General features: G+C 41.1%; 1 protein-coding gene across 2 annotated transcripts in view; it reads left to right on the top strand.

The window, feature by feature from the left end:
* Positions 1-25776, top strand: part of TEDC1 (tubulin epsilon and delta complex 1) — a 205628-nt gene that overhangs the window by 5619 nt on the left and 174233 nt on the right. For both annotated transcript variants that reach the window (XM_054038539.1, XM_054038538.1), the window contains exon 3: positions 7627-7829. In XM_054038539.1, the coding sequence (XP_053894514.1) occupies positions 7627-7829 (203 nt within the window). The remainder of the gene's footprint in view (positions 1-7626; positions 7830-25776) is intronic.

Genomic DNA, 25776 nt, shown 5'->3' with positions numbered 1-25776 from the left:
AGAATGAGTCAAAGTCAGCCTTGTACTGGAACTCTGGCATTAACTTTAATGAAGAGGTCACGGCCAGTACCGTCATACTGCTCTTTCCATTAGCTTTCAGTCTGCATGAATGCTCTTAAAATGCCAGTAGAATCTGCCTTTTGACATGTCAGTTATCTTTTGGTGTAGCAGTTTTGATACTGCCATAAAGAGTTCTGTATCTATTGTATCTCTTTCATTCTTGCCTATCAAACCAGAACTGTTTTCTGCAGCAATAATTTTCCTTAATAACTCTGATTTGTGGCATCTCTACAGGTGGTTTTTGCCTGAGAGCATGAAGTAATGCATGCATTTTCATTCCTTGTCTTGACTCACATTTCTTTCTTCCTAGCATGCATAAACTCAGAATAATGTGTAGTTCTCTGTTGAATACAAAGCTGTAATTCATTGGAAGGGTTCTGCAGGCGTCGTAAATCAGAAGGGCACAACGTGAGTGCTGTATCACAGCTTGGGCCGTATTCACTAAACTTTCTTTTTCAAGAAGTGTACATGCTGAGAGGGGTTTATTATAAAGATCAACAGAACCGATCTGTGTAAATTCCCTCACCTTAATGAGGTACCTAAGTAAAGCATTGGCCAAAAAACAGGCACTGTACTGCAGTAATTAGCGTTATCTGCTATCTAAGGAGCATTTTTCTCTCTATTCTGCACTGAGTATCATGCTCTTCTTTTGTCAGAGTGCATCTATCTATCTTAGTTATTTATCTAGCCATCACTGCCATGGTATATGAACATCTCACACTATTTTAATCAGGGTGATTGATTTAAATCATGGATTTCTACATAAAAGTGCATTCTTGTTGGTTGTTATAACCTTAATACATATTCTTCACAACTCAGAGATAGATGTAGGTTTCATTTTTAGAAGGTACACACTCTACATTTTTAAAGTGATTTATTTTGAAAACTTTTCAGATTAGTTTTACAGCTATATTAGAAAATAAATGATTGTTTGGTTATTTCATTTACCAAAGGTAATTGAAGCAGATATTTATGAAGTCACTGGGAGGTGAACTATCTCCAATTCAACAGGTTAATCATTAATACTTGGAGGATTTTCTTGCCATGCTGTATTAGGACGAGAACATCACCAGACAGACATTTAAATTGTTTTATTTAACTAAAACAACAACGCTATGTATTCTGGATGTTTTTCTTCAACAGGAAACATATAATATTTTAACAAAACAAGCATATGAATTTTTGAATTTAGTTAAACATTAAAGTTTTTTAAAATCAGGTATGTTTTTGTTAAAATTGTTTTTAATGAAAATAGTTAAATGAAATATTAAAAAATAAATAAATAGACTGTCAGCTAGGTTAACATGAAAAACTTAAAATATTGGCTTCTGCAGCTAACTCAGTCGTCTTCACCTTCATTTTCCTGTTTGTTCATAATCTGGAAAAGAAAAACAAGCTTTCCTGCTTTTTCAGGTCCGAAACTATTTCTCAATTTGGAAAGGAGAGTTTGTTGCATAAACAGACTGGGCAATTTTTTAATCAATTACCTCTTTTTGTAATCTGTTGGTTCTTATCACAAATTTATCTATGGTTGTTTCTGGATGATGGAGTATTTCCCTGCTCGCCAACGGATTCCCCCATGAAATCTTGGGCAAGTCATTTCGGCCTAGATCCTCAAAAGTATTTAGGCTCCTATGTTCCATGCCTTAGTCTTCCCCATTGGTATAATGGGTATAATAGCATTTCCCCCAACCTCACAAGGGTGTTTGCAAAGTTAAATACATTTAAAAGCAGGGTGGATAAAAATCAATTATTTAAAAAAAATAAAATAAAATCAGATTTTTTTATTTAAATCAGATTTTTTTGATAAAATGCCTTTTGAGGAAAAAACCTATCTAAAGATCGTTTTAATTGAGATACATTATTGCTCAAAGATATCTCATCATGGTATAGGGATTATAAGTTCTAACTCTATAGTATTAGACAATATATTCATGTAATGTTTAAGGAAAGTTTTGTAAATGAGTTCCAGTAGTTCATGGAGGTCCATCTTATGGGGGTCCAGGGGCTTCTGTATAGATTATTTTGGTTAATCTTTCTATCTACCCAGTGGGACTCAGTACTCAGTCTAGAAGATATCAGCAGAGATGCTTAGTTTTGCAGTTCTCAAACTGTGGATTTGTGTCTCCAGAGATAACATGCTTGTTAACAGCAAACATGTTTTTAAATAAATCAATAAATAATATATAGAGGTGAGAAATAAGAGACCTCAACCCTATTGTCCCTCTGCAAATTTGTGTACACAGAGTCAATCCCTTACCTCTCTCTAAAAGTGCAAAAAGTTTCAAAAAGTTCAATGAATAGAAGATTGTTGGGGACGGAATAGATCTGGATAAGGAGAAGAAGTCTGGAGATAAATGTGAGAAGGGAGGAATAGGCAGTAGAAACAAAAGTGAAACTGTTTGAGCAGCATTTTCCAGAAGTCTTGAGTTCTTTCTGAGTGTAGCCTTCATTGTTTTGAGATCTACCATCCTATTCTCTCTCTAGAAGGGAAAACCTATAATGGCAGCAGGCTGTAAAAGAGACCCAGTTGGGGAATATTTTAATGACGTTCCTCTACCTGTGGGTAGGACAGGCATGCATGTAAAATGCAAACTGCAAAAAGGAATGCAAGGCCTGGTTGCCCGAATGAAACAATATCATGAGAAATGTTCCTTCTCAGGAGGTAGCTGCGTTGAAGATGATGAAAGGATCATGTCTGAACATGCAGGATCTTCAGGTTGGTAATTTTTTTTATTTCATACTTCTTTCTTAAGGACTGCCTGTCTTCCTTCTGGACTATTCTTGAATTCTCATGTTTGAGCAAAAAATATAGTTGTTACTCTATGGTACTATCATTTTAGATGCAGTTGTGATTAAAATATATAGCAGAAATAGGCAGATCTTCCTTTTACAATTTCACCTTTAAAGTAGTACTGAGTGTCAGTGAATGCAATGAGTAATACTAAATGAGCAGTATGGTAATAATAATTAAATAACTGCACTGATTTATTTTGTTTAGGAAATCCATCCTCAACATACAGGATTCTGAAGACTATCTACCTTTAAGATCACCATCATTTTCTATAGTTTCAGAGTTACCTGCCAATGACAGTTTTCACATCATGTATGTCACATAGCCACAGTATATCACCTGTAGCAAAAAGAAAAAAAAAATCTCCGTCATCCAGAAACAAGCATCGATAAGTTTGTGATAAGAACAAACAGATTACAAAAAGAGGTAATTGATTAAAAAATTGCCCAGTTTGTTTATGCAAAAAACTCTTCTTTCCGTATGATTGAGAACCCACACTTCATTAACATGGTTCAGTCATTAAGACCAGTCCACCCAACAGAGCAGATGACGCAGGCAAATTCCTGGATAAAGTGTATGAAAGAGAAATCGAGCAGTGTGCAAAAGGTCTAGAGGGTGAAATTCTAAACCTGAGTCTTGATGGGTGGAGCAATGTCCACAATGATCCTGTTGTATGTGCTTGTGTGACAACAGAAGAAGGGAATGTCATCATTACAGAAACAATTGGTACATCAGGAAATGCACACACAGCAGAATTACTTACAAGAAGTAGCAGTAAAAGTTATAACAAACTGAAAAAAAAATTCAGAGGTCTGGTATGTAGCTTGGTCACAGACAATGCTGCAAATGTATCAAAGATGAAAAGAAATTTAGAAGAGGGAGTGAAGAGAGTCCCAAGCGAATTACATACGGTTGCAGTGCTCATTTGATGCACCTCCTAGCCAAAGACTTCAGTGTTCCAGAAATAAAGGCTAATGTTGTTGAAATTGCAAAATACTTCCGTAACAACCACTATGCAGCAGCTGCTTTGTAAAAAGTTGGAGGTACCAAGCTAATTCTCCCACAAGATGTGTGATGGAACTCAATAGTGGACTGTTTTGAGCACTATATCAAGAACTGGCCTAATTTGATGACAGTCTGAACAAAATCGTGAAAAAATAGATGGCACTGTCACAGCCAAAGTTCTCAACATTGGGCTTAAGACAAATGTTGAACACATGCTGAGTACCCTGTAGCCTTGAACAAAATTCAGGGAAATAGCTGTTTTATTGCTGACGCTGTTGAAATTTGAAAGGAACTGTTGAAATTTGAAAGGAACTGAGTGAGATCTTAAAAAGAGAAATATGCAATGACAGAGTTAAATTACAAGCATTAAAAAAACAAATGGGACAAGCACTATCTCCAGCTCATTTTCTTGCAAATATTCTCAATACTCGGTACCAGGGTCAAACCTTAATTGCTGAAGAAGAGTTGACTATGACATGGACATCCAGCAATCATCCCTCCATAATGCCCACTATAATAAACTTCAGAGCTAAGGGTTAACCATTCAAGAAATATATGTTTGCTGATGATGTTTTAAGTCACACCAGTGAACTGGTGGAAGTCACTTAAGCACTTGGATTCAGAGACTGTTGAAGTGACAATCTCAATTTTAACAGCAGTAGCTTCTTCTGCCGGTGTAGAAAGAATATTTTCTTCCTTTGGACTAATTCATTCCAAATTGAGAAATCGTTATGGACCTGAAAAAGCAGGAAAGCTTGTTTTTCTTTTCCAGATTATGAACAAACAGGAAAATGACTGTGAAGACGACCGAGTTAGCTGCTGAAGCCAATATTTTAAGTTTCTCATGTTGACCTAGCTGACATAGTCTATTTTTTTTTTTTAATTATTTCACTTAACTATTTTACTTAAAAACAATTTTAACAAAACAAACCTGATTTAAAAAAAACTTGAATGTTTAACTAAATTCAAAAATTCATATGCTTGTTTTGTTAAAATATTATATGTTTGCTGTTGAAGAAAAAATCCAGAATACATAACATTGTTGTTTTAGTTAAATAAAACAATTTAAATGTCTGTCGGGTGACAGCATGGCAAGAAAATCCTCCAAATGTTAACGATTAACCTGTTGAATTGGAGATAGTTCACCTCCCAATGACTTCATAAATATCTGCTTCAATTACCTTTGGTAAATGAAATAACCAAACAATCATTCATTTTCTGATATAGCTGTAAAACTAATCTGAAAAGTTTTCAAAATAAATCACTTTAAATATGTATAGTGTGTGCTTTCTAAAAATGAAACCTACATCTGTCTGAGTTGTGAAGAATATGTATTAAGGTTATAACAACCAACAAGCATGCACTTTTATGTAGAAATCCATGATTTAAATTGAGTCTTCCTGACTAGTGATTTAAATCAAATCCACCCTGTCACTGGATCTCTTACATTGGAGAAGCTGTCTTTACTTATTCTAGCCTGATAGAGGAAAATGGAGGACTGGCTGTCCCCACCACTAGCTTTACTGCTTTGTGTTCTCTCCCTTTTCCAGCATGTAAATTCTTAGGTGGTCTCCAACCTCCAGATAATGACCATTATGTGCTGTTCTATTTTAGGGAGATAGGAAGCAAATGCTAACCTTTCCCCAATTTGGTGTCATTTTCTCTTTATGAAAACCCTTTACCACAGTTACAGCAATTAATTTTTTGTGAGAGACAAAAGTATAAAGAAAATGAGAAGACAACACAGAAAACGGTAGAATAATTAGCTAAAACCTTTCTCTGGTTAGGCAAACTCCTTCCCTTTCAATCTATCTAGACAGCAGTCATGTGGTATTGGAAGGGCTGTCAGTGTTAGCTGATGCCCATTTTTTTCATCAACAGGGCTAGGCAGTTATAAACAACTGCCACATAGCTCTAAAATGTTCCAGGAGTATTGTCTTCAATATGGTATTTCAGCTAAAGTCTCTTGTCTACATCTGATGGCTCCTTTATTGATGAAGAGCTTGACTTGGCTATATATCTGCTGTAGCCTAACAAGGCTCATCCAGGTAACATCCACTACATGTTTCTTTCACCTTGGACCAGTCACCAAAAGCTGGCTGCTTCAATTGGTGAATCGCTGTACCCAGGATTGTAGCATCCCAAAAGCCTAATGCAGGGTGAAGGTCGTAACTGTTCCCAAGCCAGAGAAACCATTGACAGATCCAAAGAGCTACTAACAGATTTCTTTGCTGAATGTTACCTACAAATTGATGGAGAGACTAATCCTGATGTGGATTAATGAGATATTTGATCTGTAGCTGCCTCATGTTCAGGAGAGGATGATGCACTCGAGATTAGGTACTTTGTCTGACTCAAGATACAGAAGATGCATTTGTGTAAGGAAAGAAGTTTGGTGTAGTACTTATTGATCTGAGAGTAACCTATGACAGCGTGTGTGGCATGGGATGGGCTTACTGCCTGTGTAGATTTACCAGTTCCTGCCAGTGACTACTGCTAAGTGATGTGCTGCTGTTGAAGTGTAACGAATGCTATTCCAGTGTAATGAGTACGTTCAAGCTTAGGACTTCCAGTGGCTGTGTCTTAGCTTTGTGTGGTTGCCTCTAGCATGCAAAACTCCCTTAACACTTCACAGCTCAAGTGATGTGGTTAGACACTTTTTCTCAAGGAATTATTTTTTAAGATTAACAAATAACCTTTCTAGAGTCACAGGTTTCTCTTTCCATTTGTGCTTTTTCTTTGGAAGTCAGGCATTGTTATTTTGAGCTTCATTAGTCAACAGCATACAGGGGAAAAAGCTCACAGTGCATGTGACCAGACAAGAAGTTTATCATGCTAGTGACAAGGAATAGGCAAATGAGGAATATACAGATGTGATAGAGGACACGAAGTTAAGCACTGACTACGTGGGGCCCTGGGTTTGGGTTTACTTATGCTTTGTGGTGAAACAACCTGGAGATATTGAAACACTTCACTTGGGAAGGGAAGAAACTTTATTCGCTGGTTTAACCTTTTCTCTTTCTCCCCTACTGAAGTGACACTTGCTTTACAATCCATAGTATTTGCACTGTAATTGAGAGAGACAAGGTGAGTGAGGTAATATCTTTCATTGAACCAACTTCTATTGGTGAAAGAGGCAAGCTTTCAAGCTAAGCAAACCTCTTCTTCAGGTCACATTGCAATTGTCAAATAAAATCCATTTTCCTTCACCACGGAAAAGAATATAGCTGAGCACAAAATGCAGTCTCTGCAGCCTGGTGTGCCTGTTGTATCTATGATGCTATTGCCTTATTTGCTCACTGGTGCTCAGAGATTTGTAGTAGGCTGTGGAACCTTTCATTTCTAGGTTTTGATCCACCTCAGTTCAACAGTGACCTAAAACAGTTGTAATTTTGTAGCGTGTTTGGTGGCCCATATGAAAGCAGGGGTGGGTCTGAGCCCAGTGGCTAGTAGTAAAGGCACCCACCACAAGCCAGTTGCAAATTGGCCTTGTAGTCTCTGAGAGGCCAAGGGCTGAATGGGTCTGGAGTCTGAATTTCTATTCCCCTCTATAGAGGTGGTTCCTGCGGGTCAGGGTGGGGCAGCATAGGGGAAGCTTGCATTCTTGCTGCCTGTACTGTATCTGTTCATGCCTAACCAGAGAACATCAGTCTCCCTTACCCTTAGTATGACACGAAATTTGATTAATTTTCTCCAGGAAGCAGCTATTCCTGGAAAAGGGTGGGCAGTGCAAATGTGACACATTTTCCTGCTTTTCTACTTTCCAGGCACCCAAATTAGGTTTGTAAAGTCAGTGTTACGGTACCATGGCTATGGCAGGCCAGAATTCTATCAGCTCCCTTCCGATGGCTCACAGGGTAGCAGAGAGTTGCTGCTGGCATTTTCCTGGCTCCTAAACAGAATCAGCCTGCTGGAGCGGTTACTGACTGTGAATAGAGTGAAAATCGGGGATGAAGCCTCTGTGTGCACGGTGAGTAGGTTTTTTGTTTGTCCTCTCCACCCCATCAATTGCTAATCTGCTACAATAGTAGGATTTAAAATGGCAAGTGTGTGTGTATTATGAGTTTCTGGATTTTCCCTTTCTAGATCATACCTGTAGGTTCTCCTACAATTTAGGCAAAGGGGTGGGCTGTATGAGGTCTCTCTCAGTGTGTGGAATATGCCAGGAAGTGGCAAACAGCATTTTAAGAAATATTTGAGTGCCTAATAGTAGCTATCCCTATTCATTGAGTAACTAATGAGCTTTCAGCCTTCCTGAGGGAGTAGTGAGATTTACTGTTATGCTTCCACCAATAAAAAGATGTCATTGTGCAGAAAGCATGCCCTGGAGCGAGCTAAGGCTAGCTGGGAATCTGCTGTATCTGGTGAAACTGGGAAATCTGTAACGGTGGCCAAGCAAATTGCACAGACCAATAACATTTGATAACTTTCCATTTAAAATTCTCTACTTCACATACAAGGTCTAGCACATGATACTCTCTAAACTCTGCCTGAGTGTTATGAAATAAGTTGGGGAATGAAGAAATGAAGGTAAGGGAAGATGGAAAAAAATGGGTTTGCTTAGTCTGGAAAAGAGAAGACTGAGGGGGGACATAACAGTTTTCAAGTATGTACAAGGTTGTTACAAGGAGGAGGGAGAAAAATTGTTTTTCTTAACCTCTGTGGATAGGACAAGAAGCAATAGGCTTAAATTACAGCAAGGAAGGTTTAGATTGGACATTAGGAAAAACTTCCTAACTGTCAGGGTGATTAAGCATTGGAATAAATTGCCTAGGGAGGTTGTGGAATCTCCATCACTGGAGATTTTTAAGAGCAGGTTAGACAAACACCTGTCAGGGATGGTCTAGAGATAATACTTAGTTTGGACTAGATGACCTCGCAAGGTCCCTTCCAGTCCTATGATTCTATAAAAGGTGATTTCTCCCTCCATGCTTACACACCTACTCCAAATAAACTCCCTGCTCTTAGCACCAAAGGACACGGAGGCTGAATTTAAAATGACCAGTGCTAAGTGTTACAACCTGGCCTAGTACTCTTTTGCATGGTCACCAGTGAGATGTGAGTGGACCCAGTCTCTGGATCCTATGCATTTCCAAGCCAACTAGGTCAGGGTAGAGTCTTGTCACTGTTTTTAGCCATAGAGCACACTCCTGGGCTCAGACTTCTTGCCCAATGTCCTTCCTTGGGACATGGGGCACTGCTCCCCAAAGATCTCCTGAACACCCCCTCCAGTCTCCATCTAGGCTGCGGGTACTTTGGACTTCTAATTTCGTCCCTTTGGGGACAATGTGGTAGGAAAGCAAGGAACACAGACTTGATAAGGGAATTTCTTGGCCACAGAGACTTTACTCTGAGAGTTATAGATTTTTGAGGACAACAAAAGTCCTGAGACACCCCTCTCTTTGTCTGATCTTCTCCTTCCTTTGTGTCCGAGGTTCATCAGCATTTCTAGATGGGCAAAGTTCTTCCTACAAGTCCTGCTCACTTGAGCAACTGTGTGGAGTGAATCCATGTGGGCTTGCTCTTCTGATTTTATTTATAATTTTAAGAATTAAAATTCCATCTATTAGGCATGTAGAGAATGGTCTGACATTAAACAAAATAACATCATGAGCAATAAAAAAGGAACACGTGACTTCAGTGGGTACTGTGAACAAGAACTGTCTTGATAAATCAGTGCATATAACTATTCCAGCTCTAAAAATGTACAGCTAATATTCAACGAGAGAGGGAGAGAAACTTCAAAATTATTCTCTTCAGGGGGATGTTATGGTTTGGGGTGAACTTCATCTGTAATCTCTCTTTTTGAGTACTTCTTTCAACTGGCAGACTTATATGTGCACCTCTCTGAGTGGAACTCTGATTCACCTCACTTTTAGACTGGATCACCAGTCTACAGTACCCCATGTTGACCAACCATATCTGTTTTTGACACCTGCTATGGAATCTTCTCCAGAAGTTGTGACAGAAATCAGCTTGTTCAAAACAGTCTGCTTTATTTATCATAGGAGCAGCACAAACAGAGAAAAGGTTAAAAATAACAAAAACTTTAAGGCTTAAAGCATATTGCCTTATGTAAACTTAGCCTCCTTTGAGAACTGGTCCCTCTGTGCATTCCACTATGGGTACACATGTGCTCCATGCATCTGAGACTTGAGAACTTTTGAAAGCAGTGTCCGTTGATCCGTATCTGTGCCCCTGCTCTGCTTGTGTTCTGCATCAAGGATCCATGGAGTAGTGCTGGGTGGACCGACCACTTCTTCAGTTCCTTCTTACTGCTGCATGGCCTGAATTGGAAACTTTAGTGTACAGAACTTCTCTTTTGTTTTCAAACCTGTAAATATTTCAAAGTTTATCAGTTTTATCTTTAGTGTAATTAGTGTTAATGGTTCTATTAGTATAGCTAGTGGATAGTTAGAATCCCCACCCTGGGGATCCCTCTGGCTCATAACTCCTCGCTTAACGTTGTAGTTATGTTCCTGAAAAATGCAACTTTAAGCAAAACGATGTTAAGCTAATCCAATTTCCCCATAAGAATTAATGTAAATGGGTCACCAGACAAAAGACTATATACACACACACACTCTCTCTCTATAAGTTTTAAACAATTTAATACTGTACACGGCAACGATAATTGTGAAGCTTGGTTGAGGTGGTAAAGTCAGAGGGTGGAAGAGGATGGGATATTTCCCAGGGAATGCCTTACTTGCTAAATGATGAACTAGCACTCAGCTGAGCCCTCAAGGGTTAACACTTTGTTAATGTAGCCTCACACTCTACAAGGCAGCACAAATGGAGGGAGGGGAGATAGCATAGCAGACAGAGACACATACTCTGTGTGTGAGAGAGAGAGAGAGAGAGAGAGAGAGATGCGCATTGCCCCTTTAAGTATGCTGACCCCACTCTAAGTACATTGCCTTTTTAAGTAGATCAGCAAGTTGAGACAGCTGCTGCTGCCAGAAGGCTCCCTCCCACGTCCCCCCCCCCCCCCCCCCCGCACTATGGAAATGTAAGCTGGGGGCAAGGGGGAGGGGGACACCCTGACATTAGCACCCCTTTTCCCCCCTTCCTGCTCAGCAAGCAGGAGGCTCCTGGGAGCAGCTCCAAGGCAGAGGGCAGGAGAAGCACATGGCAATGGGGGAGGGACAGTTGAACTGCCGGCAATTGATAGCCTGCTGGGCAGCTGCTGCACAGGGATCTTAGGGGAGCGGGGAGCTAATAGGGGGGCTACCGCTCCACCCTGGTTCCAAGCCCCCACCAGCTTGCTCCAATGTGCCGTTCTTTCTGCAAGCAGTGGACAAAGCAGGCGGCTGCCAAACAAAGTTATAAGGGAGCATTGCACAACTTTAAATTAGCACGTTCTCTAATTGATCAGCAACGTAACAACGAAACAACGTTAACTGGGACGACTTTAAGTGAGGAGTTACTGTATGGGAATTAGATTATGCACAGTATACCAAGCTTGAAAAGCTGCATCTGCTGTCTCTGTACCTTCCTGATCAGTGATGACCACGAGCACTGCCTATACTGCCTGGGGGAAGTGCATATCTTCGCCAGGTGCAGCATCTGTTGCTCCTTTCTTAGGTGGACCTGATAAGTGCAAGCATTTTGTCTTAAAAAGCACCTCATGGAGAAAGCTATGAGGCCTCAATCAGACCCAGGCTGGATGAACCCTGCTGTACATTATCCAGAGTAATCAAAGAGCACATTTCCTACCATGAAGCCTGATGCAGGAATGTGGGAGATTACACCTGTGGACCCTCTGTCAGGATTTCTGCAGGAGAGTAGGTCACAGTCTCATAAGCACAAGAGCAGATCCCCCTCTCAGTCCACTCCAAAGAGGACAGATCCCTCCCTCACCCCTTCCAGGTCGGTCAAGTCTTCATGCCCAGCTTCCAAAGACTTAGGATGTCGATGATAGAAAGGTGCATAGGAGCAAGGCTCCACGGCTACCGGACTTTGCACTGGCAGTGCCATTGCTAGCAGTGTTGTCCAGATCTGCTGGTACAAACAAAGAGCATCCGTCAGGAACCTTAGCCACTGGGGGTACCGTCCCAGTCCCTTATGGATCTGCCAACTCAGAACCTTCCTACTTCAGCTCTGTCTGTATGGGCTGACAAAACTGTGGGTGACCCAAGGAGAATGGAAAGATACACCACTTCAGTGAATGTCTTTGTTCTCCTGGATCTGCATTGGTTGTCAGGACTGACCCTCACCAGGGAGATTTTGACTCCCCCAAGAGACACTGGCTCTGGGAGAAGTCTACCCCCTTCCCGTCTACTAGCCATGACTTTACTTTGATAGAACCATTGGCACTACCAATTGAGAGAGATTTGAACTTCGTATAATTGGAAAATCAGATATTCTGGAGGAACCATCCTTGCTTCCATCAAGCGAGATCTGTCCAGACAGGAGGTCAAGAGTTTCCTGGAACCAGCATCTCCTACCCAAATCAGGACACTCTCCTTGGGACTGAAGGTGCCCCGGCCCTTGGGGACCTCCACAACCCAGCTTTGACCTTCTTGTTGGTGCCCATGAAATGCCTGTGCATGATATCCGGGCACTGTGATATCTAATAGGGTGTCACATCACCTCTCTTGTCCAAGAGAGCAACTAGAACTTCCTCCTGACCCTATAGATGAGGAAGACTACAAGCTGTATCCGCCAGTTCCATTGGTACTGATGGTTATCTTTTTCATCAAGTATTGGAGATTGGGGTTAATTCACCTTCATTATCTGCCTTCCTGTGGTCTTACAGAGCCCCATAGAACTGAGTTACCCTTAGGCTTCTTTTTAGAAGTCACACACTCATAACGCTGCTCTACAGCCAAAATGCTTCTGAAATAAATGTAGTCAAACTTTACTAATTCTGGGTCAGTGAGAATGAAAATGATGCTTAAAATTGTTGATTGGCTCTAGTTTTCAAGATATGCTATTGGGTCAGTATATACGACCCTTGACTTGGGAATGGCGGAGGATAAGTGAGTTCTAAAGGGAAGGGATCTCAATTTAAACCAGTAATGACTAAAATACATCTTTGACTGGATCTATGAATATATCTATGACTGGGTTTGGACAGTACTTGCTTTTTAGGCAAAACAATGAATGATGCAATCTGAAGCTGGTATTGCGTCATACATGATCTGAATTGCATCATGTTATTCCTAGAAGTCATGGATGATGCAATCATAAGGAAGCTTACATCACTCTGCTGAACAAATTGCCCTATATCAGCTCTAGAAATCATACAGTGTCGTGCTGTCTTATTTGTCAGTGTTTGATTTTGCAAAGGGACACATTTCTGTTTAGCCAAAGTGAGCAGAGATGCCTCGTACTTGTGTGAACAGTGCAGATAACTTCTGCTATGTTTGTGGTGAAGTGACTTTTGCATCACAAAAGCGCAGTATAACCACTATGGTTAAGAAAGCCTATCACCTTTATTTTGGCTGCAAAATTGGAGATCAGGACAAGAGGTGGGCCCCACACATATGCTGCAACACTTGTGCAACAAATCTTCGCCAGTGGTTGAACAGGAAAAGGAAATCTATGCCTTTTGCAGTGCCAATGATTTGGAGAGAGCCAACAGATCATACCAGCAATTGTTACTTCTGCATGGTGCCTCCAGTTGGGAAAGGTGTGTCAAAGAAGAAAAAGTGGACTGTGCATAATCCAAACATTCCATCAGCTATACGCCCAGTATCCCATGAAGAAGGACTGCCGGTTCCTGATGCACCAGAATTCTCACTTGAGTCAGACGAGGAAGAGGAAGAGGATGAAACTTCTGGTCCTGAACCATCAATGTCACAGGACCCACATTTTCTCCCATCCTCCTCCTCTGAACCACATTTCATAACACAAGGTGAACTGAATGACCTTGTCGGGGATTTGGAACTACCCAAGAGTAAGGCAGAGCTGTTGAGCTCCAGATTACGGCAGTGGAATCTCCTGGCAGGTGATGTTAGGGTTTCCATGTTCTGTGACCGTCAAAAGGATCTTGTCCCATTCTTCTTCATGGAAGGTGATCTTATAGCCTGCAACAACATCGATGGTGTGATGGCAGCCCTCAACATCGTTCATGATCCGGATGAGTGGAGACTAGACTGTTCATTGATTCATCGAAGATGAGTCTTAAAGCTGTTTTACTGCATAATGGCAATGTTTTGCCATCAATTCCAGTTGGTCATGCAGTCCATATGAAGGAAACCTATGACAACATGAAACAACTTTTGAGATGCATAAACTATGACCAACATCAGTGGCAGTTTTGTGGCGATTTGAAGTTTGCTCTCTTGCTTGGTCTGCAGACTGGATACACAAAGTACTGCTGTTTTCTCTGCGAATGGGATAGTCGTGCAAGAGATTCCCACTACATCAAGAAAGATTGGCCACTCCGACAGTCATTGGAGCCTGGGAGGAAAAGTGTTCAGCATCCACCACTTGTTGAATCAAGGAAGATTTTGTTACCACCCTTACACATCAAGCTGGGTCTGATGAAAAACTTTGTCAAGGCCATTGACAAAACACAAGCAGCTTTCAAGTACCTCCGTGGAAAATTTCCAAGGTTAAGTGAAGCTAAGATAAAGGAAGGTGTCTTTGTTGGTCCTCAGATTCGTGAACTTCTTCGAGATGATGCATTTGACCATGCACTGCGTGGCAAGGAAAAGACGGCATGGAAAGCCATCCAGTTAGCGGCAATAAATTTTCTTGGAAACAACAAGGCAGACAACTACAGGTTGTTGGTGGAAAACCTCCTCAAGGCATACAAAAGCCTTGGTTGCAACATGTCACTAAAGATGCATTTTTTGCACTCTCATCTAGATTTTTTTCCACCGAACTGCGGAGCAGTGAGCGATGAGCACGGCGAGCGATTTCACCAGGACATTGCAACAATGGAGAAACGCTATCAGGGCAAATGGAGCCCATCAATGCTTGCAGACTATTGCTGGACAGTGACAAGAGATGCTCCATTTAATGAATACAAGAGACAAGCCAAGAAGCGCCGAGTAGACACTGAATAGGACTAAACTATGTACATGATAGTTTTTTGCCTTTTGTTTCATAATAAATTTTATTTATATAATCCTTTTGCTGATTTTTAAAGTGTTACATAAACAGGACAGGTGAAATATTATCATGTAAAGCAACCATAAACACATGAAAAGACCTAGGTTTACAATTTATGATTAAAACTCTACTATCTACACAATATACATAGACATAAAATGTAAAAACTTAAATATCTTAGAAACAGTAGCCAATCAGTTGTTTTCATTGTCATATTTGAATTCAGCACATCAAAATACATAATAAATAGCACATTTTATCTCTGAAGCAGACGACTTCTCAAAAATTGTAGACCAGTGTAATCAAATAGAGGTTCCCACAATATTCATAAAAATACAGGCTGTGTCTACATTACAGGCTTCTACTAGCATAGCTGTATTGGTCAGGAGTATGAAGAGCTTTGAGCCCAGATTGATGTAGCTATGCTGATAGAAATCCCTAGTGTGGACCTAATTATAAAAGCAAAACTGCACTTTAATTGGGATATGTAGATTTGTTTGACGGTGATGGGGTAAGCTATTCCTGTAAAAGGGCAGCTTTGGCTATATAAGCTGTGTCCATACCAGGAGTGCTTTGCCAGCATAATATAATATATGGGTATAGCTATATTGGTAAAGTGCTTCTAGTGTTGACATGTCCACAGATAGCTCCTGTGCTCTTCACAGAGGAGTTTTCAGTTGCATCAAAAGCATTGAAATCATTGATAATTCTGATCCTCTAGTTCCCAGACGCTTCCCATTTGTGAGGCAGAGCAGTTGGGCAAAGGGGACACAACTTGCTCTTTATTGTGTATAAAGGAGGTTTGAAAAGTTCTTTTTGCTTGTCTTTATGATAGAAATATCTCAAATATCAAGTCTTGTCTTTCCAGTTTCTGCTTGATTACTCCTCGGAGGTCTAGAGAATCGGGGAGGCAAGCTTTCTGAGCCCTCAGATGTAGAGAGTAGGGGTAGATTGTAAACCCATGGGGGCAGGCACCATCTTTTTATTGTGTGTGTATACAGTGTCTAGCTTAAATGGGATTGTGATCCAGGACTGGGCCTCCTAGGCTGAGGTAATGCAAATAAATAATAATAACGATGAAGGCTGAATCTTTCACAAGGTGAATGGGTTTAATAAAAACAAGTCATGGATTTTAAACAGTCTCCTGGAAAATCCCCTCCCTTCTCAGTTTGGGGTTTCACTCTCATGTTGTGATATCATAGTCGCTGGTTTTGCAAGAGTTCTCTGGCAAATTCTTCTAGGTTTAAAAATAAAAACAAAAATCCCAAAGCCCCTAGAAAAGCCATGTGGCTTTCAGGGCAGAGAACAATGGAATTATAAATGAAAGTGTGCTAAGGCTGCTTCCCTCCAGGGATTCGGAGGGGAACCTGGGGTTTCTGGTACTACATCCCAGTAGCAACCACTGGATAGCTAATCAGAGAATGGCATGCACTGTGATTCATTTTGGTTCCATGTTAGCTGGTGCTGTGGAAAATCCCACATATACAAAGATGGTGAATTAAAAAGTGATAACAGAAACCAAAAATCCAGAACATGAAATAATAAACAGAAATGAACTGGCTCTTTTTTTCCTCTGTCACTTACTGGTTTTATTTTGTAGCAGTTAAACATCAGCTTTGTTGCGTTTTTGGTTGCTAGCCGTCCTGATCATTACTGGCCACTGCCTCAAATTTTAATGTAATTTATAAAAGATTATATATATGACAGCACACACAATAAGCAGACCTCATAATATCTTACTGGCTATAACCCTCCCTGAGCCCCTCTCCACTGCTTAGCTTATTGTGTTAGAAATCATTTAGGTCCTGATCCTGAAAAAACAAAAATGTGTTTAAAGTTAAACATGTGCATAAGTCTTTGCTGGATTAGGGCCTTAGTTTATAAACTCCTTGTGGAGGTTTTGTTGTTTGTCTGGAAAGTGTCATGCACACCAGTGTCTCAGTTTAAATAAATAATTGGTCTGATGTTCCTTGGAGTCTGTGGAAATATTTAGCCATTTTCATCCACTGCAAATGAGAGCGAAATTGTGTTGCTAAGAAACCGCAAAGAAGGAAGAGTCATACAGCAATAGCTTGAGACCAAATGAACGGAATTAATATAATTGGCTCTTGATATGTATGGTGTTTGGCATATCATGAGCTATTTACTGGGCTTCAGATCTTATTTGTGAGACAGACATAGCTTGTTCTGGTAGAGTAGTCAGAATTTAATTCTAAAATCTAGAAGATTTGTCATTGCAAATTAATTAGGGATTAACTGCTTTTTTCCCTTGACAGGATGGGCTCTTAATGTCTGCCTCCCTAGATGGGCTTGTCACTATGTGCAAAATGTTTAAACTTACATTTATTTCTGTTTGAACAAGCAGTAGTAACTGCTGTTCTTGGCTTTCTGTTATGTCTTTAAGATAAACATAGTACGGCTGGATTCTTCTCTTGGTTACTGTGGTGTAACTCCATTGATTTCACTGGGACTACACACGTACTTCTAGCTATATACATGTTAAAGTGTGTAGCTGGTTTTGGCCGGAGTTCTCAGCAGCTTGCCGACTTAAATGCACAGTACTGTTCTTGCTGAGGAAGCACTTCCATTTCAAGATCCTATTTTCAGGTGTTCTTAAATGTCTGAAAAAATTCCATTTGGTCTGAGACTACTTTACACTTGTTTTCTCACCCCAGAAGTGAATTTTTGGGCATTAAAATGTTTTCTTCTTGCAGAACTTTTCAGGTACTTTGTCTTCATTTTTTCTTGTGTGGTGCTTTTTTTTTTTTTTTTTAAGACTTCAAGGTTTTCTTTGAGAAATCAAATTTGCCATAGACTTAGACTTTTGACATATTTAAAATTTTTTTAGAAATTGGTAAAAACTTTCAGAAATCTTTATGCTTGTTTCCACTAAGGTAACTTTTACTAGTGCACATGCAGAGCATCACCAGAGCATCACATGCTGTGAGTTCTAGCTTTTTAGTGGTTTAAAACATATTGCTAGCCTTAATAGTTCATAAAATCACAATATTCTGATTACCATCTCTCTTCTCTCCCTCCTCTTCCCCTCCCACCCCCCGGGGTGTCACTACAGCGGATGAGTTAGTGTTAATTTGATACCTTAACTGAGCATTTGCAGATCTTAACTTGTTTGGATTTCTTTTAAGTTTAACCTGATCTCTGAATTTCCTGGCTTTGTAATGCTTGTTTCTTGTAATTTTTTTGCCTTGATATATTCTCAGCTTTAGCTCCATCCTAATGTAATTTTTATCTGAGAATTACCTTTTTTATTAAATTATTAAACATTTCCTCCATGAACATTAAAAAAGAAGCATTACCATTAATACTAAACATTTGTTTTCAAAAACTACCAGCTTTTAACAAGGTCTGGAAATGCTTTGGTGGGACCATTACCAAATTTTGGGGGATTTGTAAACCTTTCCAAGCATAATTCTGCACAGCGATATGAGAGGAAATGCGTGTCCCTGGAGTAGTATAAAATACATATTACATATGAGCAATGTGGCTGAGTTGCAGTGAGGAACATAACAATGAATTGCCTGATGTGTGTGTTGGAGATGATGTATTATCCTTCATCTAATATTTTAAACTGCAAAACAGAAACCTAATCATTCAGAGAAAACCATTAACTTAGGCTTGGTCTACACTACAGAGATAGGTCGACAAAAGGCAGCTTATGTCGACCTAACTATTTCAGTGTCTCTGCTACAGCCTTGCTCCCACCGATGTAAGTGCCCTACTACACCGACATAATAACTCCAACTCCTCAAGAGGCATATGCCTTATGTTGTTGTAGTTCAGGCAATGCAGTGTCCCTGTAGACATTGGGTTCCTCACATTGGCTGTTGGCTGTCAATTTCATGGCTCTGCTGTAGCTGTGAAATTGACAAGAAAGCAGCACCAGGCTCCCCAGCCCAGCTGCTGCCAGGTCTCCGCTTCAAGTTGGGCTACCACCCAGGCTCCTGGCTTGGGCTGCAGCTTGGGCTCCCCGCTCCCCACGGGGTCTCTGCTCCCTGCCAGGAGCACGGAAGCCGACTGGACTCCAGGTGAGGATTTACTAGCTAGAGGTGAGAAGCCCCCAGGTGGCTTCCCCCCGGCTGGGAGTGGCGAGGCGAGAAGCCCCCGGGGGACAGCTGGGCTCCCAGTGGGGGGGCTGTGCAGAGCTGAGAGCTCTGCCTCTTAGCCCCACCACACTGCCCCTCTTCAGTCAGTGGAAGCACTCCTGGTAACTGAGTGGAGGAGGGTATTGTGGACATCAGCCATTGCAGTAATTACCTAACATAGGTCGACTTAAGATTGTAGTGTAGACATGCCCTTAGTCTTGTCTCGTTCCCTTCATTCATGTTGCTGATTCACTTTACGTCATTACTGTATTGTAGTAAGTGCTTACTAATGGAACACTATTAAGTGCTTTACCACTACATGAGAACAATGAAAGGGTGGGTCAGATTTATTGTAAAAGTTCTCAAAAGGCAGGTGTCTACTTTAGACCTTCAGGGCATCCATCTGTCCATGACAGTCACCTTGAAAGATCAAGAATTTTCTGGGACCCTTATGCTGCCACTTCTGTGCAGCAGCCAATATTCAAATTTATCAGGTTTTAAAAAAAATTGTATTGTTTACAATCTCTCTAAATAAAAATATTTGCCTTTAAAAATGTGGAAAATTTAACATGGTTTTTTTTGTTTAATTATTTGTGAATTTGCACCATAGTTTCTCACTTTGGAATGCATATCTTAGCATCACTGCTGCTGCAGGCTCAGCTGAGGATGTACAGCACTGGGAAAAGCTATTTGCTGCCTATTCAGTCACTGTGTGCAAGCAGAATGGGTTTTTTCTATGTCCAATGTAAAGAATAGGGGCTTGATTTGTAGAAGTGCTGAGTAGCTATAATTTCCTATAACTTCATTTGAAGTCGTGTGTGCTTAGGCCTTGTGCAAATCAGGCCTGGGATGTTTTAAGTTTCTTGGGTGTAGTGAGTTTAATAAAAACCAAAGATATTTAGAATCCCGATTACAGTCTCTGCCAGATCATAACAGTTTTAAAGTATACTGCAGGATAAATATATAATGGTAATAGGATTATAGCTTTCAGTTTTATGTAATCATTGCCAGGGCCGGCTCTAGCATTTCTGCCGCCCCAAGCAGCAAAAAAAAAAAAGCCGCAATCGCGACCGGCGGCGGTAATTGGGGGGGGGGGGGGGGGGGAAGGGGAAGCCGCGATCAGCGGCGGCGGCAGTTCAGCGGCAGGTCCTTCGCTCCTAGAGGGAGTGAGGGATCTGCCGCCCCTGAATTGCCGCACGTGCCCCCCCTCTCCCTTGGCCGCCCCAAGCACCTGCTTGTTAAGCTGGTGCCTGGAGCCGGCCCTGATCATTGCACATAAATCTCACTTTCACAGCAACCTAATTACTAGTGCTGTGTTTTAGGAAGGGACAAACGCAACTTTCTCCCATTCTGTAAATAAATGATGACTTGTGTAAATAATAGCTGTACTCTGTGTGATTATGTATTTGCTATGCTTACAATGAGGAATACTGCTGACACCGTATTATCTCTAAAATGGAAACTAATTTAAGTGTGTGTAGCTGCTGCTGGTTTTTAGGGGGTGATAGTGGTGTTTATTCTCTTGTTTGTTACTAGGAAAATTTGCATGGACATTGGATCTTAGTTTTGTCAATTAAATCAGCTCCTGCTTCTTACTGTACATCTTAAATCAGATCCCTCTTTGTGATCTCATAATAAGAAATTATTAGTGATACCACTGAATTTATGCCTCCTGCAGCTATAGTTGTTTCTCCCCAGCAAGACCAAATAAACTCAGGCCTGGTTTACAGTACAAAGTTAGATCGAAGTAAGCTACATTGTATCGACCCAGTTGTGCATGTGTCTACACTTAAATTTGTCTTCCACCAATGCAGTAACATCCCCTCCCAGAGCAGAATTGAACCATGGTCAATGCACCTAAGTCAACTCAGTCTGAGTGTAGATACTATTTTACTTGTATCAACCCTAACAGTCTTCCAGCAGTTGTACCACAATGCCTGGCTCTGACTGCTCTTGTCAAAATTGTGGATTCCACTGCCCAGGTTCATGGAGGCCAGAAGGCTCTCCCCTACCCTTTAAAAATGCCTTTTCCTGATTGTCCGGCTTGGCGAGCATATCTAGCATCTCTCCATTGTTTTGTGCAACTGGCCAGCTGACCATGCTGGCTCCAGGTTCCAGACGGGCTCCTTCTTGAAATAGGCAGGAGATATTGGCTCTCCTGGGCCTGTCGGGAGAAGAGGCTGTGCAAGCACAGCTGCGGACCGGCCCCAGAAATGTGGACATCTACGAGCAGATTGTATGGGGGATGCAGGAGAAGAGGTATGACAGGTATCAGCACCATTGTTATGTGACAGCGATGGAAGTGCTGCAGCATATCAGAAGGCCAAGGAGGCCTACGGTCAATTCCGTGCTAAGTTGTAGACATGCTGCTTTTACAAAGAGCTGCACTCCATACTTGGCACAGACCCCACATCAGCCCACAGAACACTGTGGATACCTCTGAGGAACCTGAGTCACAGGCCCCTGGACTGTGGAGGAAGAGGATGGGGAATCTGCTAGCCAGGGGGTTAAGCTATGTCGCGAGCCAGGACCTGTTTGAGACGGCATCACAGTCCAGTCAGTCCCAGCAGATCAGCATGGACGAGCCCAAAGCAGGGGAAGGAAGCTCGGGTAAGCGTGGATTTGTATTTCCCATTACAATGATGTAGTGATGGTGCTTCCAGTTTAACAGACACAGCTATTGACTTTTCATTAATTTACTAGTACTAGAAGAGGTAGCGATATAGTAAAGATAGATAACATTGTTATCTGCTTTACATTCCTCTGTAGGATTAGGCAGGGGGAACCATGCAGAGCAGCTTGTTTATACAGGATTGTCCCTTGTATCCTCCAGAGAGATCTCAATGAAACTTTCATGGAGGTTACACTGCAGTACTCTCCCGAAGGTTTCTAGGAATTGCAACCTTTATTTCTTCCTCTGTAGTAGGACACTTTCCTACACTAGTCAGAGATAACATCGGCAAACACCGTTGCAATACATAGGCATAGCAGCATACGGGCCTGAGCAGCTTTGGGATGCCAGAAGCAGCTGCACTCTCTGTGCCTTGGTGGTTCTCAGTAGTGAGATATCTGCTAAAATCACTACGGCCTGTGGAAAATAGTGCCTGTTTTCAATGCCATTGCCCTATACTCATAGTTTCATGCAACTGAGCAACTCCTTCCTCATTTCCGTCATGCCAGCAGGCCATGCTCACCATGGCTGGAGCTGCGAGTGGTGCCATGCACAAGCTCTCTGAATCAGAAGTGTCAGTAAGCATGTCTGGTTTAAAACGTGAGCAAGGAAAGGGAGATCTGAATAATAACTTTCACTTTCCATTGTGACTGTACTGACAATGGTATCTGTATGTGTTTTATCTGCAACTGCTGCCATTGTGGCACTGAGGGGTTCCTGCTCCACACCGGTGGAATGCTGGAGCCTGATGAGGAGAAAAGGGAGGCCTCAGGATGACTTGTTCAGTGAGATCCTGCAAGTCAGGGCTGCATCAGACAGTGAGCAAAGGGCCTGGAGGGTGAATGTTGCAGACAGAATTGGGAAGGAAAGAGCAGACAGGAAAACGGCCCAGGAGACACAGCAGGAGAAGGAGAGGGAGATGCACCAGGACATAATGGGGTTTCTCCAGCAGCAAACAAATGCTGCAGACTCTTGTGGACCTATAGGTTCAACAATTCATGGAAAACTCCATTGCAGCACCTGCCCCCGCACCTCTTCCAGCATTCCACATGGCATCAGGGGCCACATCCCTACCTTTATCACTCCATCCCGGAGGACATTAAGGACAACCACAGCTTCACATACACTTGTGACAGCCCCAGTTGCTATATGTGCAGGTAAAATAGACATGAATGTTCTTTCTCCTTGTTAAGTTCTGTTCCACTAATTTATTGTTTTAATGTATTTGTTTTAAATTGCTCAGATTTTTTTTGCACTGATTTTGTTACTGAATTCTATTTGAAAAATAATTCATCTCAACTCATCTAGATATTTGCCTAGTTTTACAACAGGCTACATAAAAAGCCCTAGCGAAGTCAGTACAAACTAAAATTTCATACAAACAATGACTTTTTTATATTGCTCTATATACCATACACTGAAATGTAAGGACAATATTTATATTCCAATTGATTTATTTTAGAATTATATAGTAAAAATGAGAAAGTAAGCAAATTTTCAGTAATAGTGTTCTGTGACAGTTTTATATTTTTATGTCTGATTTTGTAAGCAAGTAGTCTTTAAGTGAGGTGAAACTTGGGGGTACACAAAACAAATCAGACTCCTGAAAGGGATACAGTAGTCTGGAAAGGTTGAGAGCCACTGCCCCAGAGCTTGAGCTGCAGCCGGAGCCTGAACATTTACAATGTAATTAGACAGACCCTTAGCCTGAGCCCAGTGAGCTTGAGTGAGCTGGCACGGGCCAGCTGAGGTTGTCTGATTGCATTGTAGACATACCTTCAGGTTCTTGCTACAAGGCTAAAAATAGCAGCATAGACATTCCCACTCTGGCTGGAGCCTGGGCTCTGAAACCCACCAAAGCAGATTGGTCTGAGCCCAGTCTCCAGCCCAAGTGTGAACATCTACAGCACTACATTTAGTCCCATAGTGCATGTCCGAGTCAATTGACCCAAGCTCTGACAGTTGTTGCCGTGAAGTTTTTAGTTTTGTTATTTTAGTGTTGATGTACCCTCAGCTGAGATCAGGCCCCAGTGTGGTAGGCGTATGTTTCTAGAGACACACCTCACAGATCTGAGGAAGAGCTCTTGTCTTCATCACCAACAGAAGTTGGTCCTAAAAGATATTCCCTTACTCATCTTGTTTGTGTCTCTCTCACGGACACACACAGTTATTACTAATTGACATTTTTTCATTCAGAATTTCAGACTCTTTATCCAGTGAATACAAGGGCCTTTGGCAAATTGAATGAAATGTGGTTAATAAATAGCATTACTTTTGTCTGATGTACTGAATACACTCTTACAATTTTTAACAAATGCTTCAAGGCATAGTCGTCTTGATATGTCTGTTGAAATGATGAGAAGGGCTTATATTTTAGGCATTACACATTCACCATTCATTTGAATTTGCAAGTTTATTTGATAATCCAGGAATTTCAAATATGCACAATATTGCTTGAATCTGAAGTTACACGTGATATGTTCTGCATGGGGTTGCATCATCATACTACCCAGGAATTGCAGAGGGCTGAGTGCAGAAGCCTGCTTATTAAGCAGTGTTTTTTGCAGAGAGCCTGTTTCACTGACACCTTGTGTACTGCACTGTCCAGCAGTTGATTGTCTATAAAGCCCTAAACAAGCCTTGTCATTTAGAGAGATTACCTTTCTTCCTTTGTGATACCATGGAAGATGCATTTGTCAGAGGCTGTCAAGGTAGCTCCCTACTTCAACTGTGAGGGTGTTGGTGATAGCACAGTCTCAATGAGATGTCATTGATTCAGTGGTTCTGAAAGTTGCTCACTATCTTTGTTTGTCCAAACCCAGATCTGATGACCTTCAGCACATGCTGCAGGATTTGCACTCTCTCCTCGGCTTTTCTTGCTGGGAGAGGAGCATATGGGGAATGTGGAGGGTGGGAGGGAGGGACTTTAAAGGTGGCAGTATCCTTTATCTTGGTGAAATCTGAGAGTATAATCCTAAACTCAGCATGTGTAAGGGTGAGGCAAACATAGTCCTAAACCAACTTTACTATTCCTCCAGTCCTTTGATTGCTTGGGATTGAACCAGCTCCCAGTGCAAGTGAGAGCAGCTATAGGGCACCACTGGCCTTCTTTCTTGGTAGCTTCTAGGGGCGCTGATTATATAAGGGCTTGGCTACACTTAAAATGTTACAGCAGCACAGCTGCGCCACAGTAGTGCTTCAGTGTAGACACTGTATCTTCTGATGGGAGGGGTTCTCCAATCGGTGTAGGTAATCCATCTCCCCAAGAGGTGGTAGCTAGGTTGAAGAATTTTTCTGTTGACCTAATGCTGTCTACACAGGCGTTTAGATGGGCATAACAACCGCACTCAGGGATGTTGGTTTTTCACACCCCTGACCAACATAGTTTAACCACCCTAATTTTCTAGAATAGACCAGGCTTAACTCCCTGTTTGAATTAACTTTCCTTATTTTATTATGAAATAAGAGTGTTCACACATGGAGATAATCAGGAATAGTTAATCTGCTTTAAATTCACACTTTACCTTATTCCAGATTGACTTTCACATGTAAATAAGCCCTAATATACGCTGTATGAAGACTCGATTTAATTATGGATTTCTACATAAAAGTGCATACTTGTTGGTTGTTGTAACCTTAATACATATTATTCAGACCTCAGAGATAGATGTAGGTTTCATTTTTAGAAAGTACACACTATACATTTTTAAAGTGATTTATTTTGAAAACTTTTCAGATTAGTTCTACAGCTATATCAGAAAATAAATGATTATTTGGTTATTTCATTTACCAAAGGTAATTGAAGCAGATATTTATGAAGTCATTGGGAGGTGAACTATCTCCAATTCAACAGGTTAATCATTAATACTTGGAGGATTTTCTTGCCATGCTGTATTAGGAGGAGAACATCACCAGACAAACATTTAAATTGTTTTATTTAACTAAAACAACAATGCTATGTATTCTGGATGTTTTTCTTCAACAGGAAACATATAATATTTTAACAAAACAAGCATATGAATTTTTGAATTTAGTTAAACATTAAAGTTTTTTAAAATCAGGTTTGTTTTTGTTAAAAT

Source organism: Malaclemys terrapin, chromosome 8 (genome assembly GCF_027887155.1).
Source record: "Malaclemys terrapin pileata isolate rMalTer1 chromosome 8, rMalTer1.hap1, whole genome shotgun sequence".
Lineage (NCBI taxonomy): Eukaryota > Metazoa > Chordata > Testudines > Emydidae > Malaclemys > Malaclemys terrapin.
This window is presented reverse-complemented; position numbering and strand designations above follow the sequence as displayed.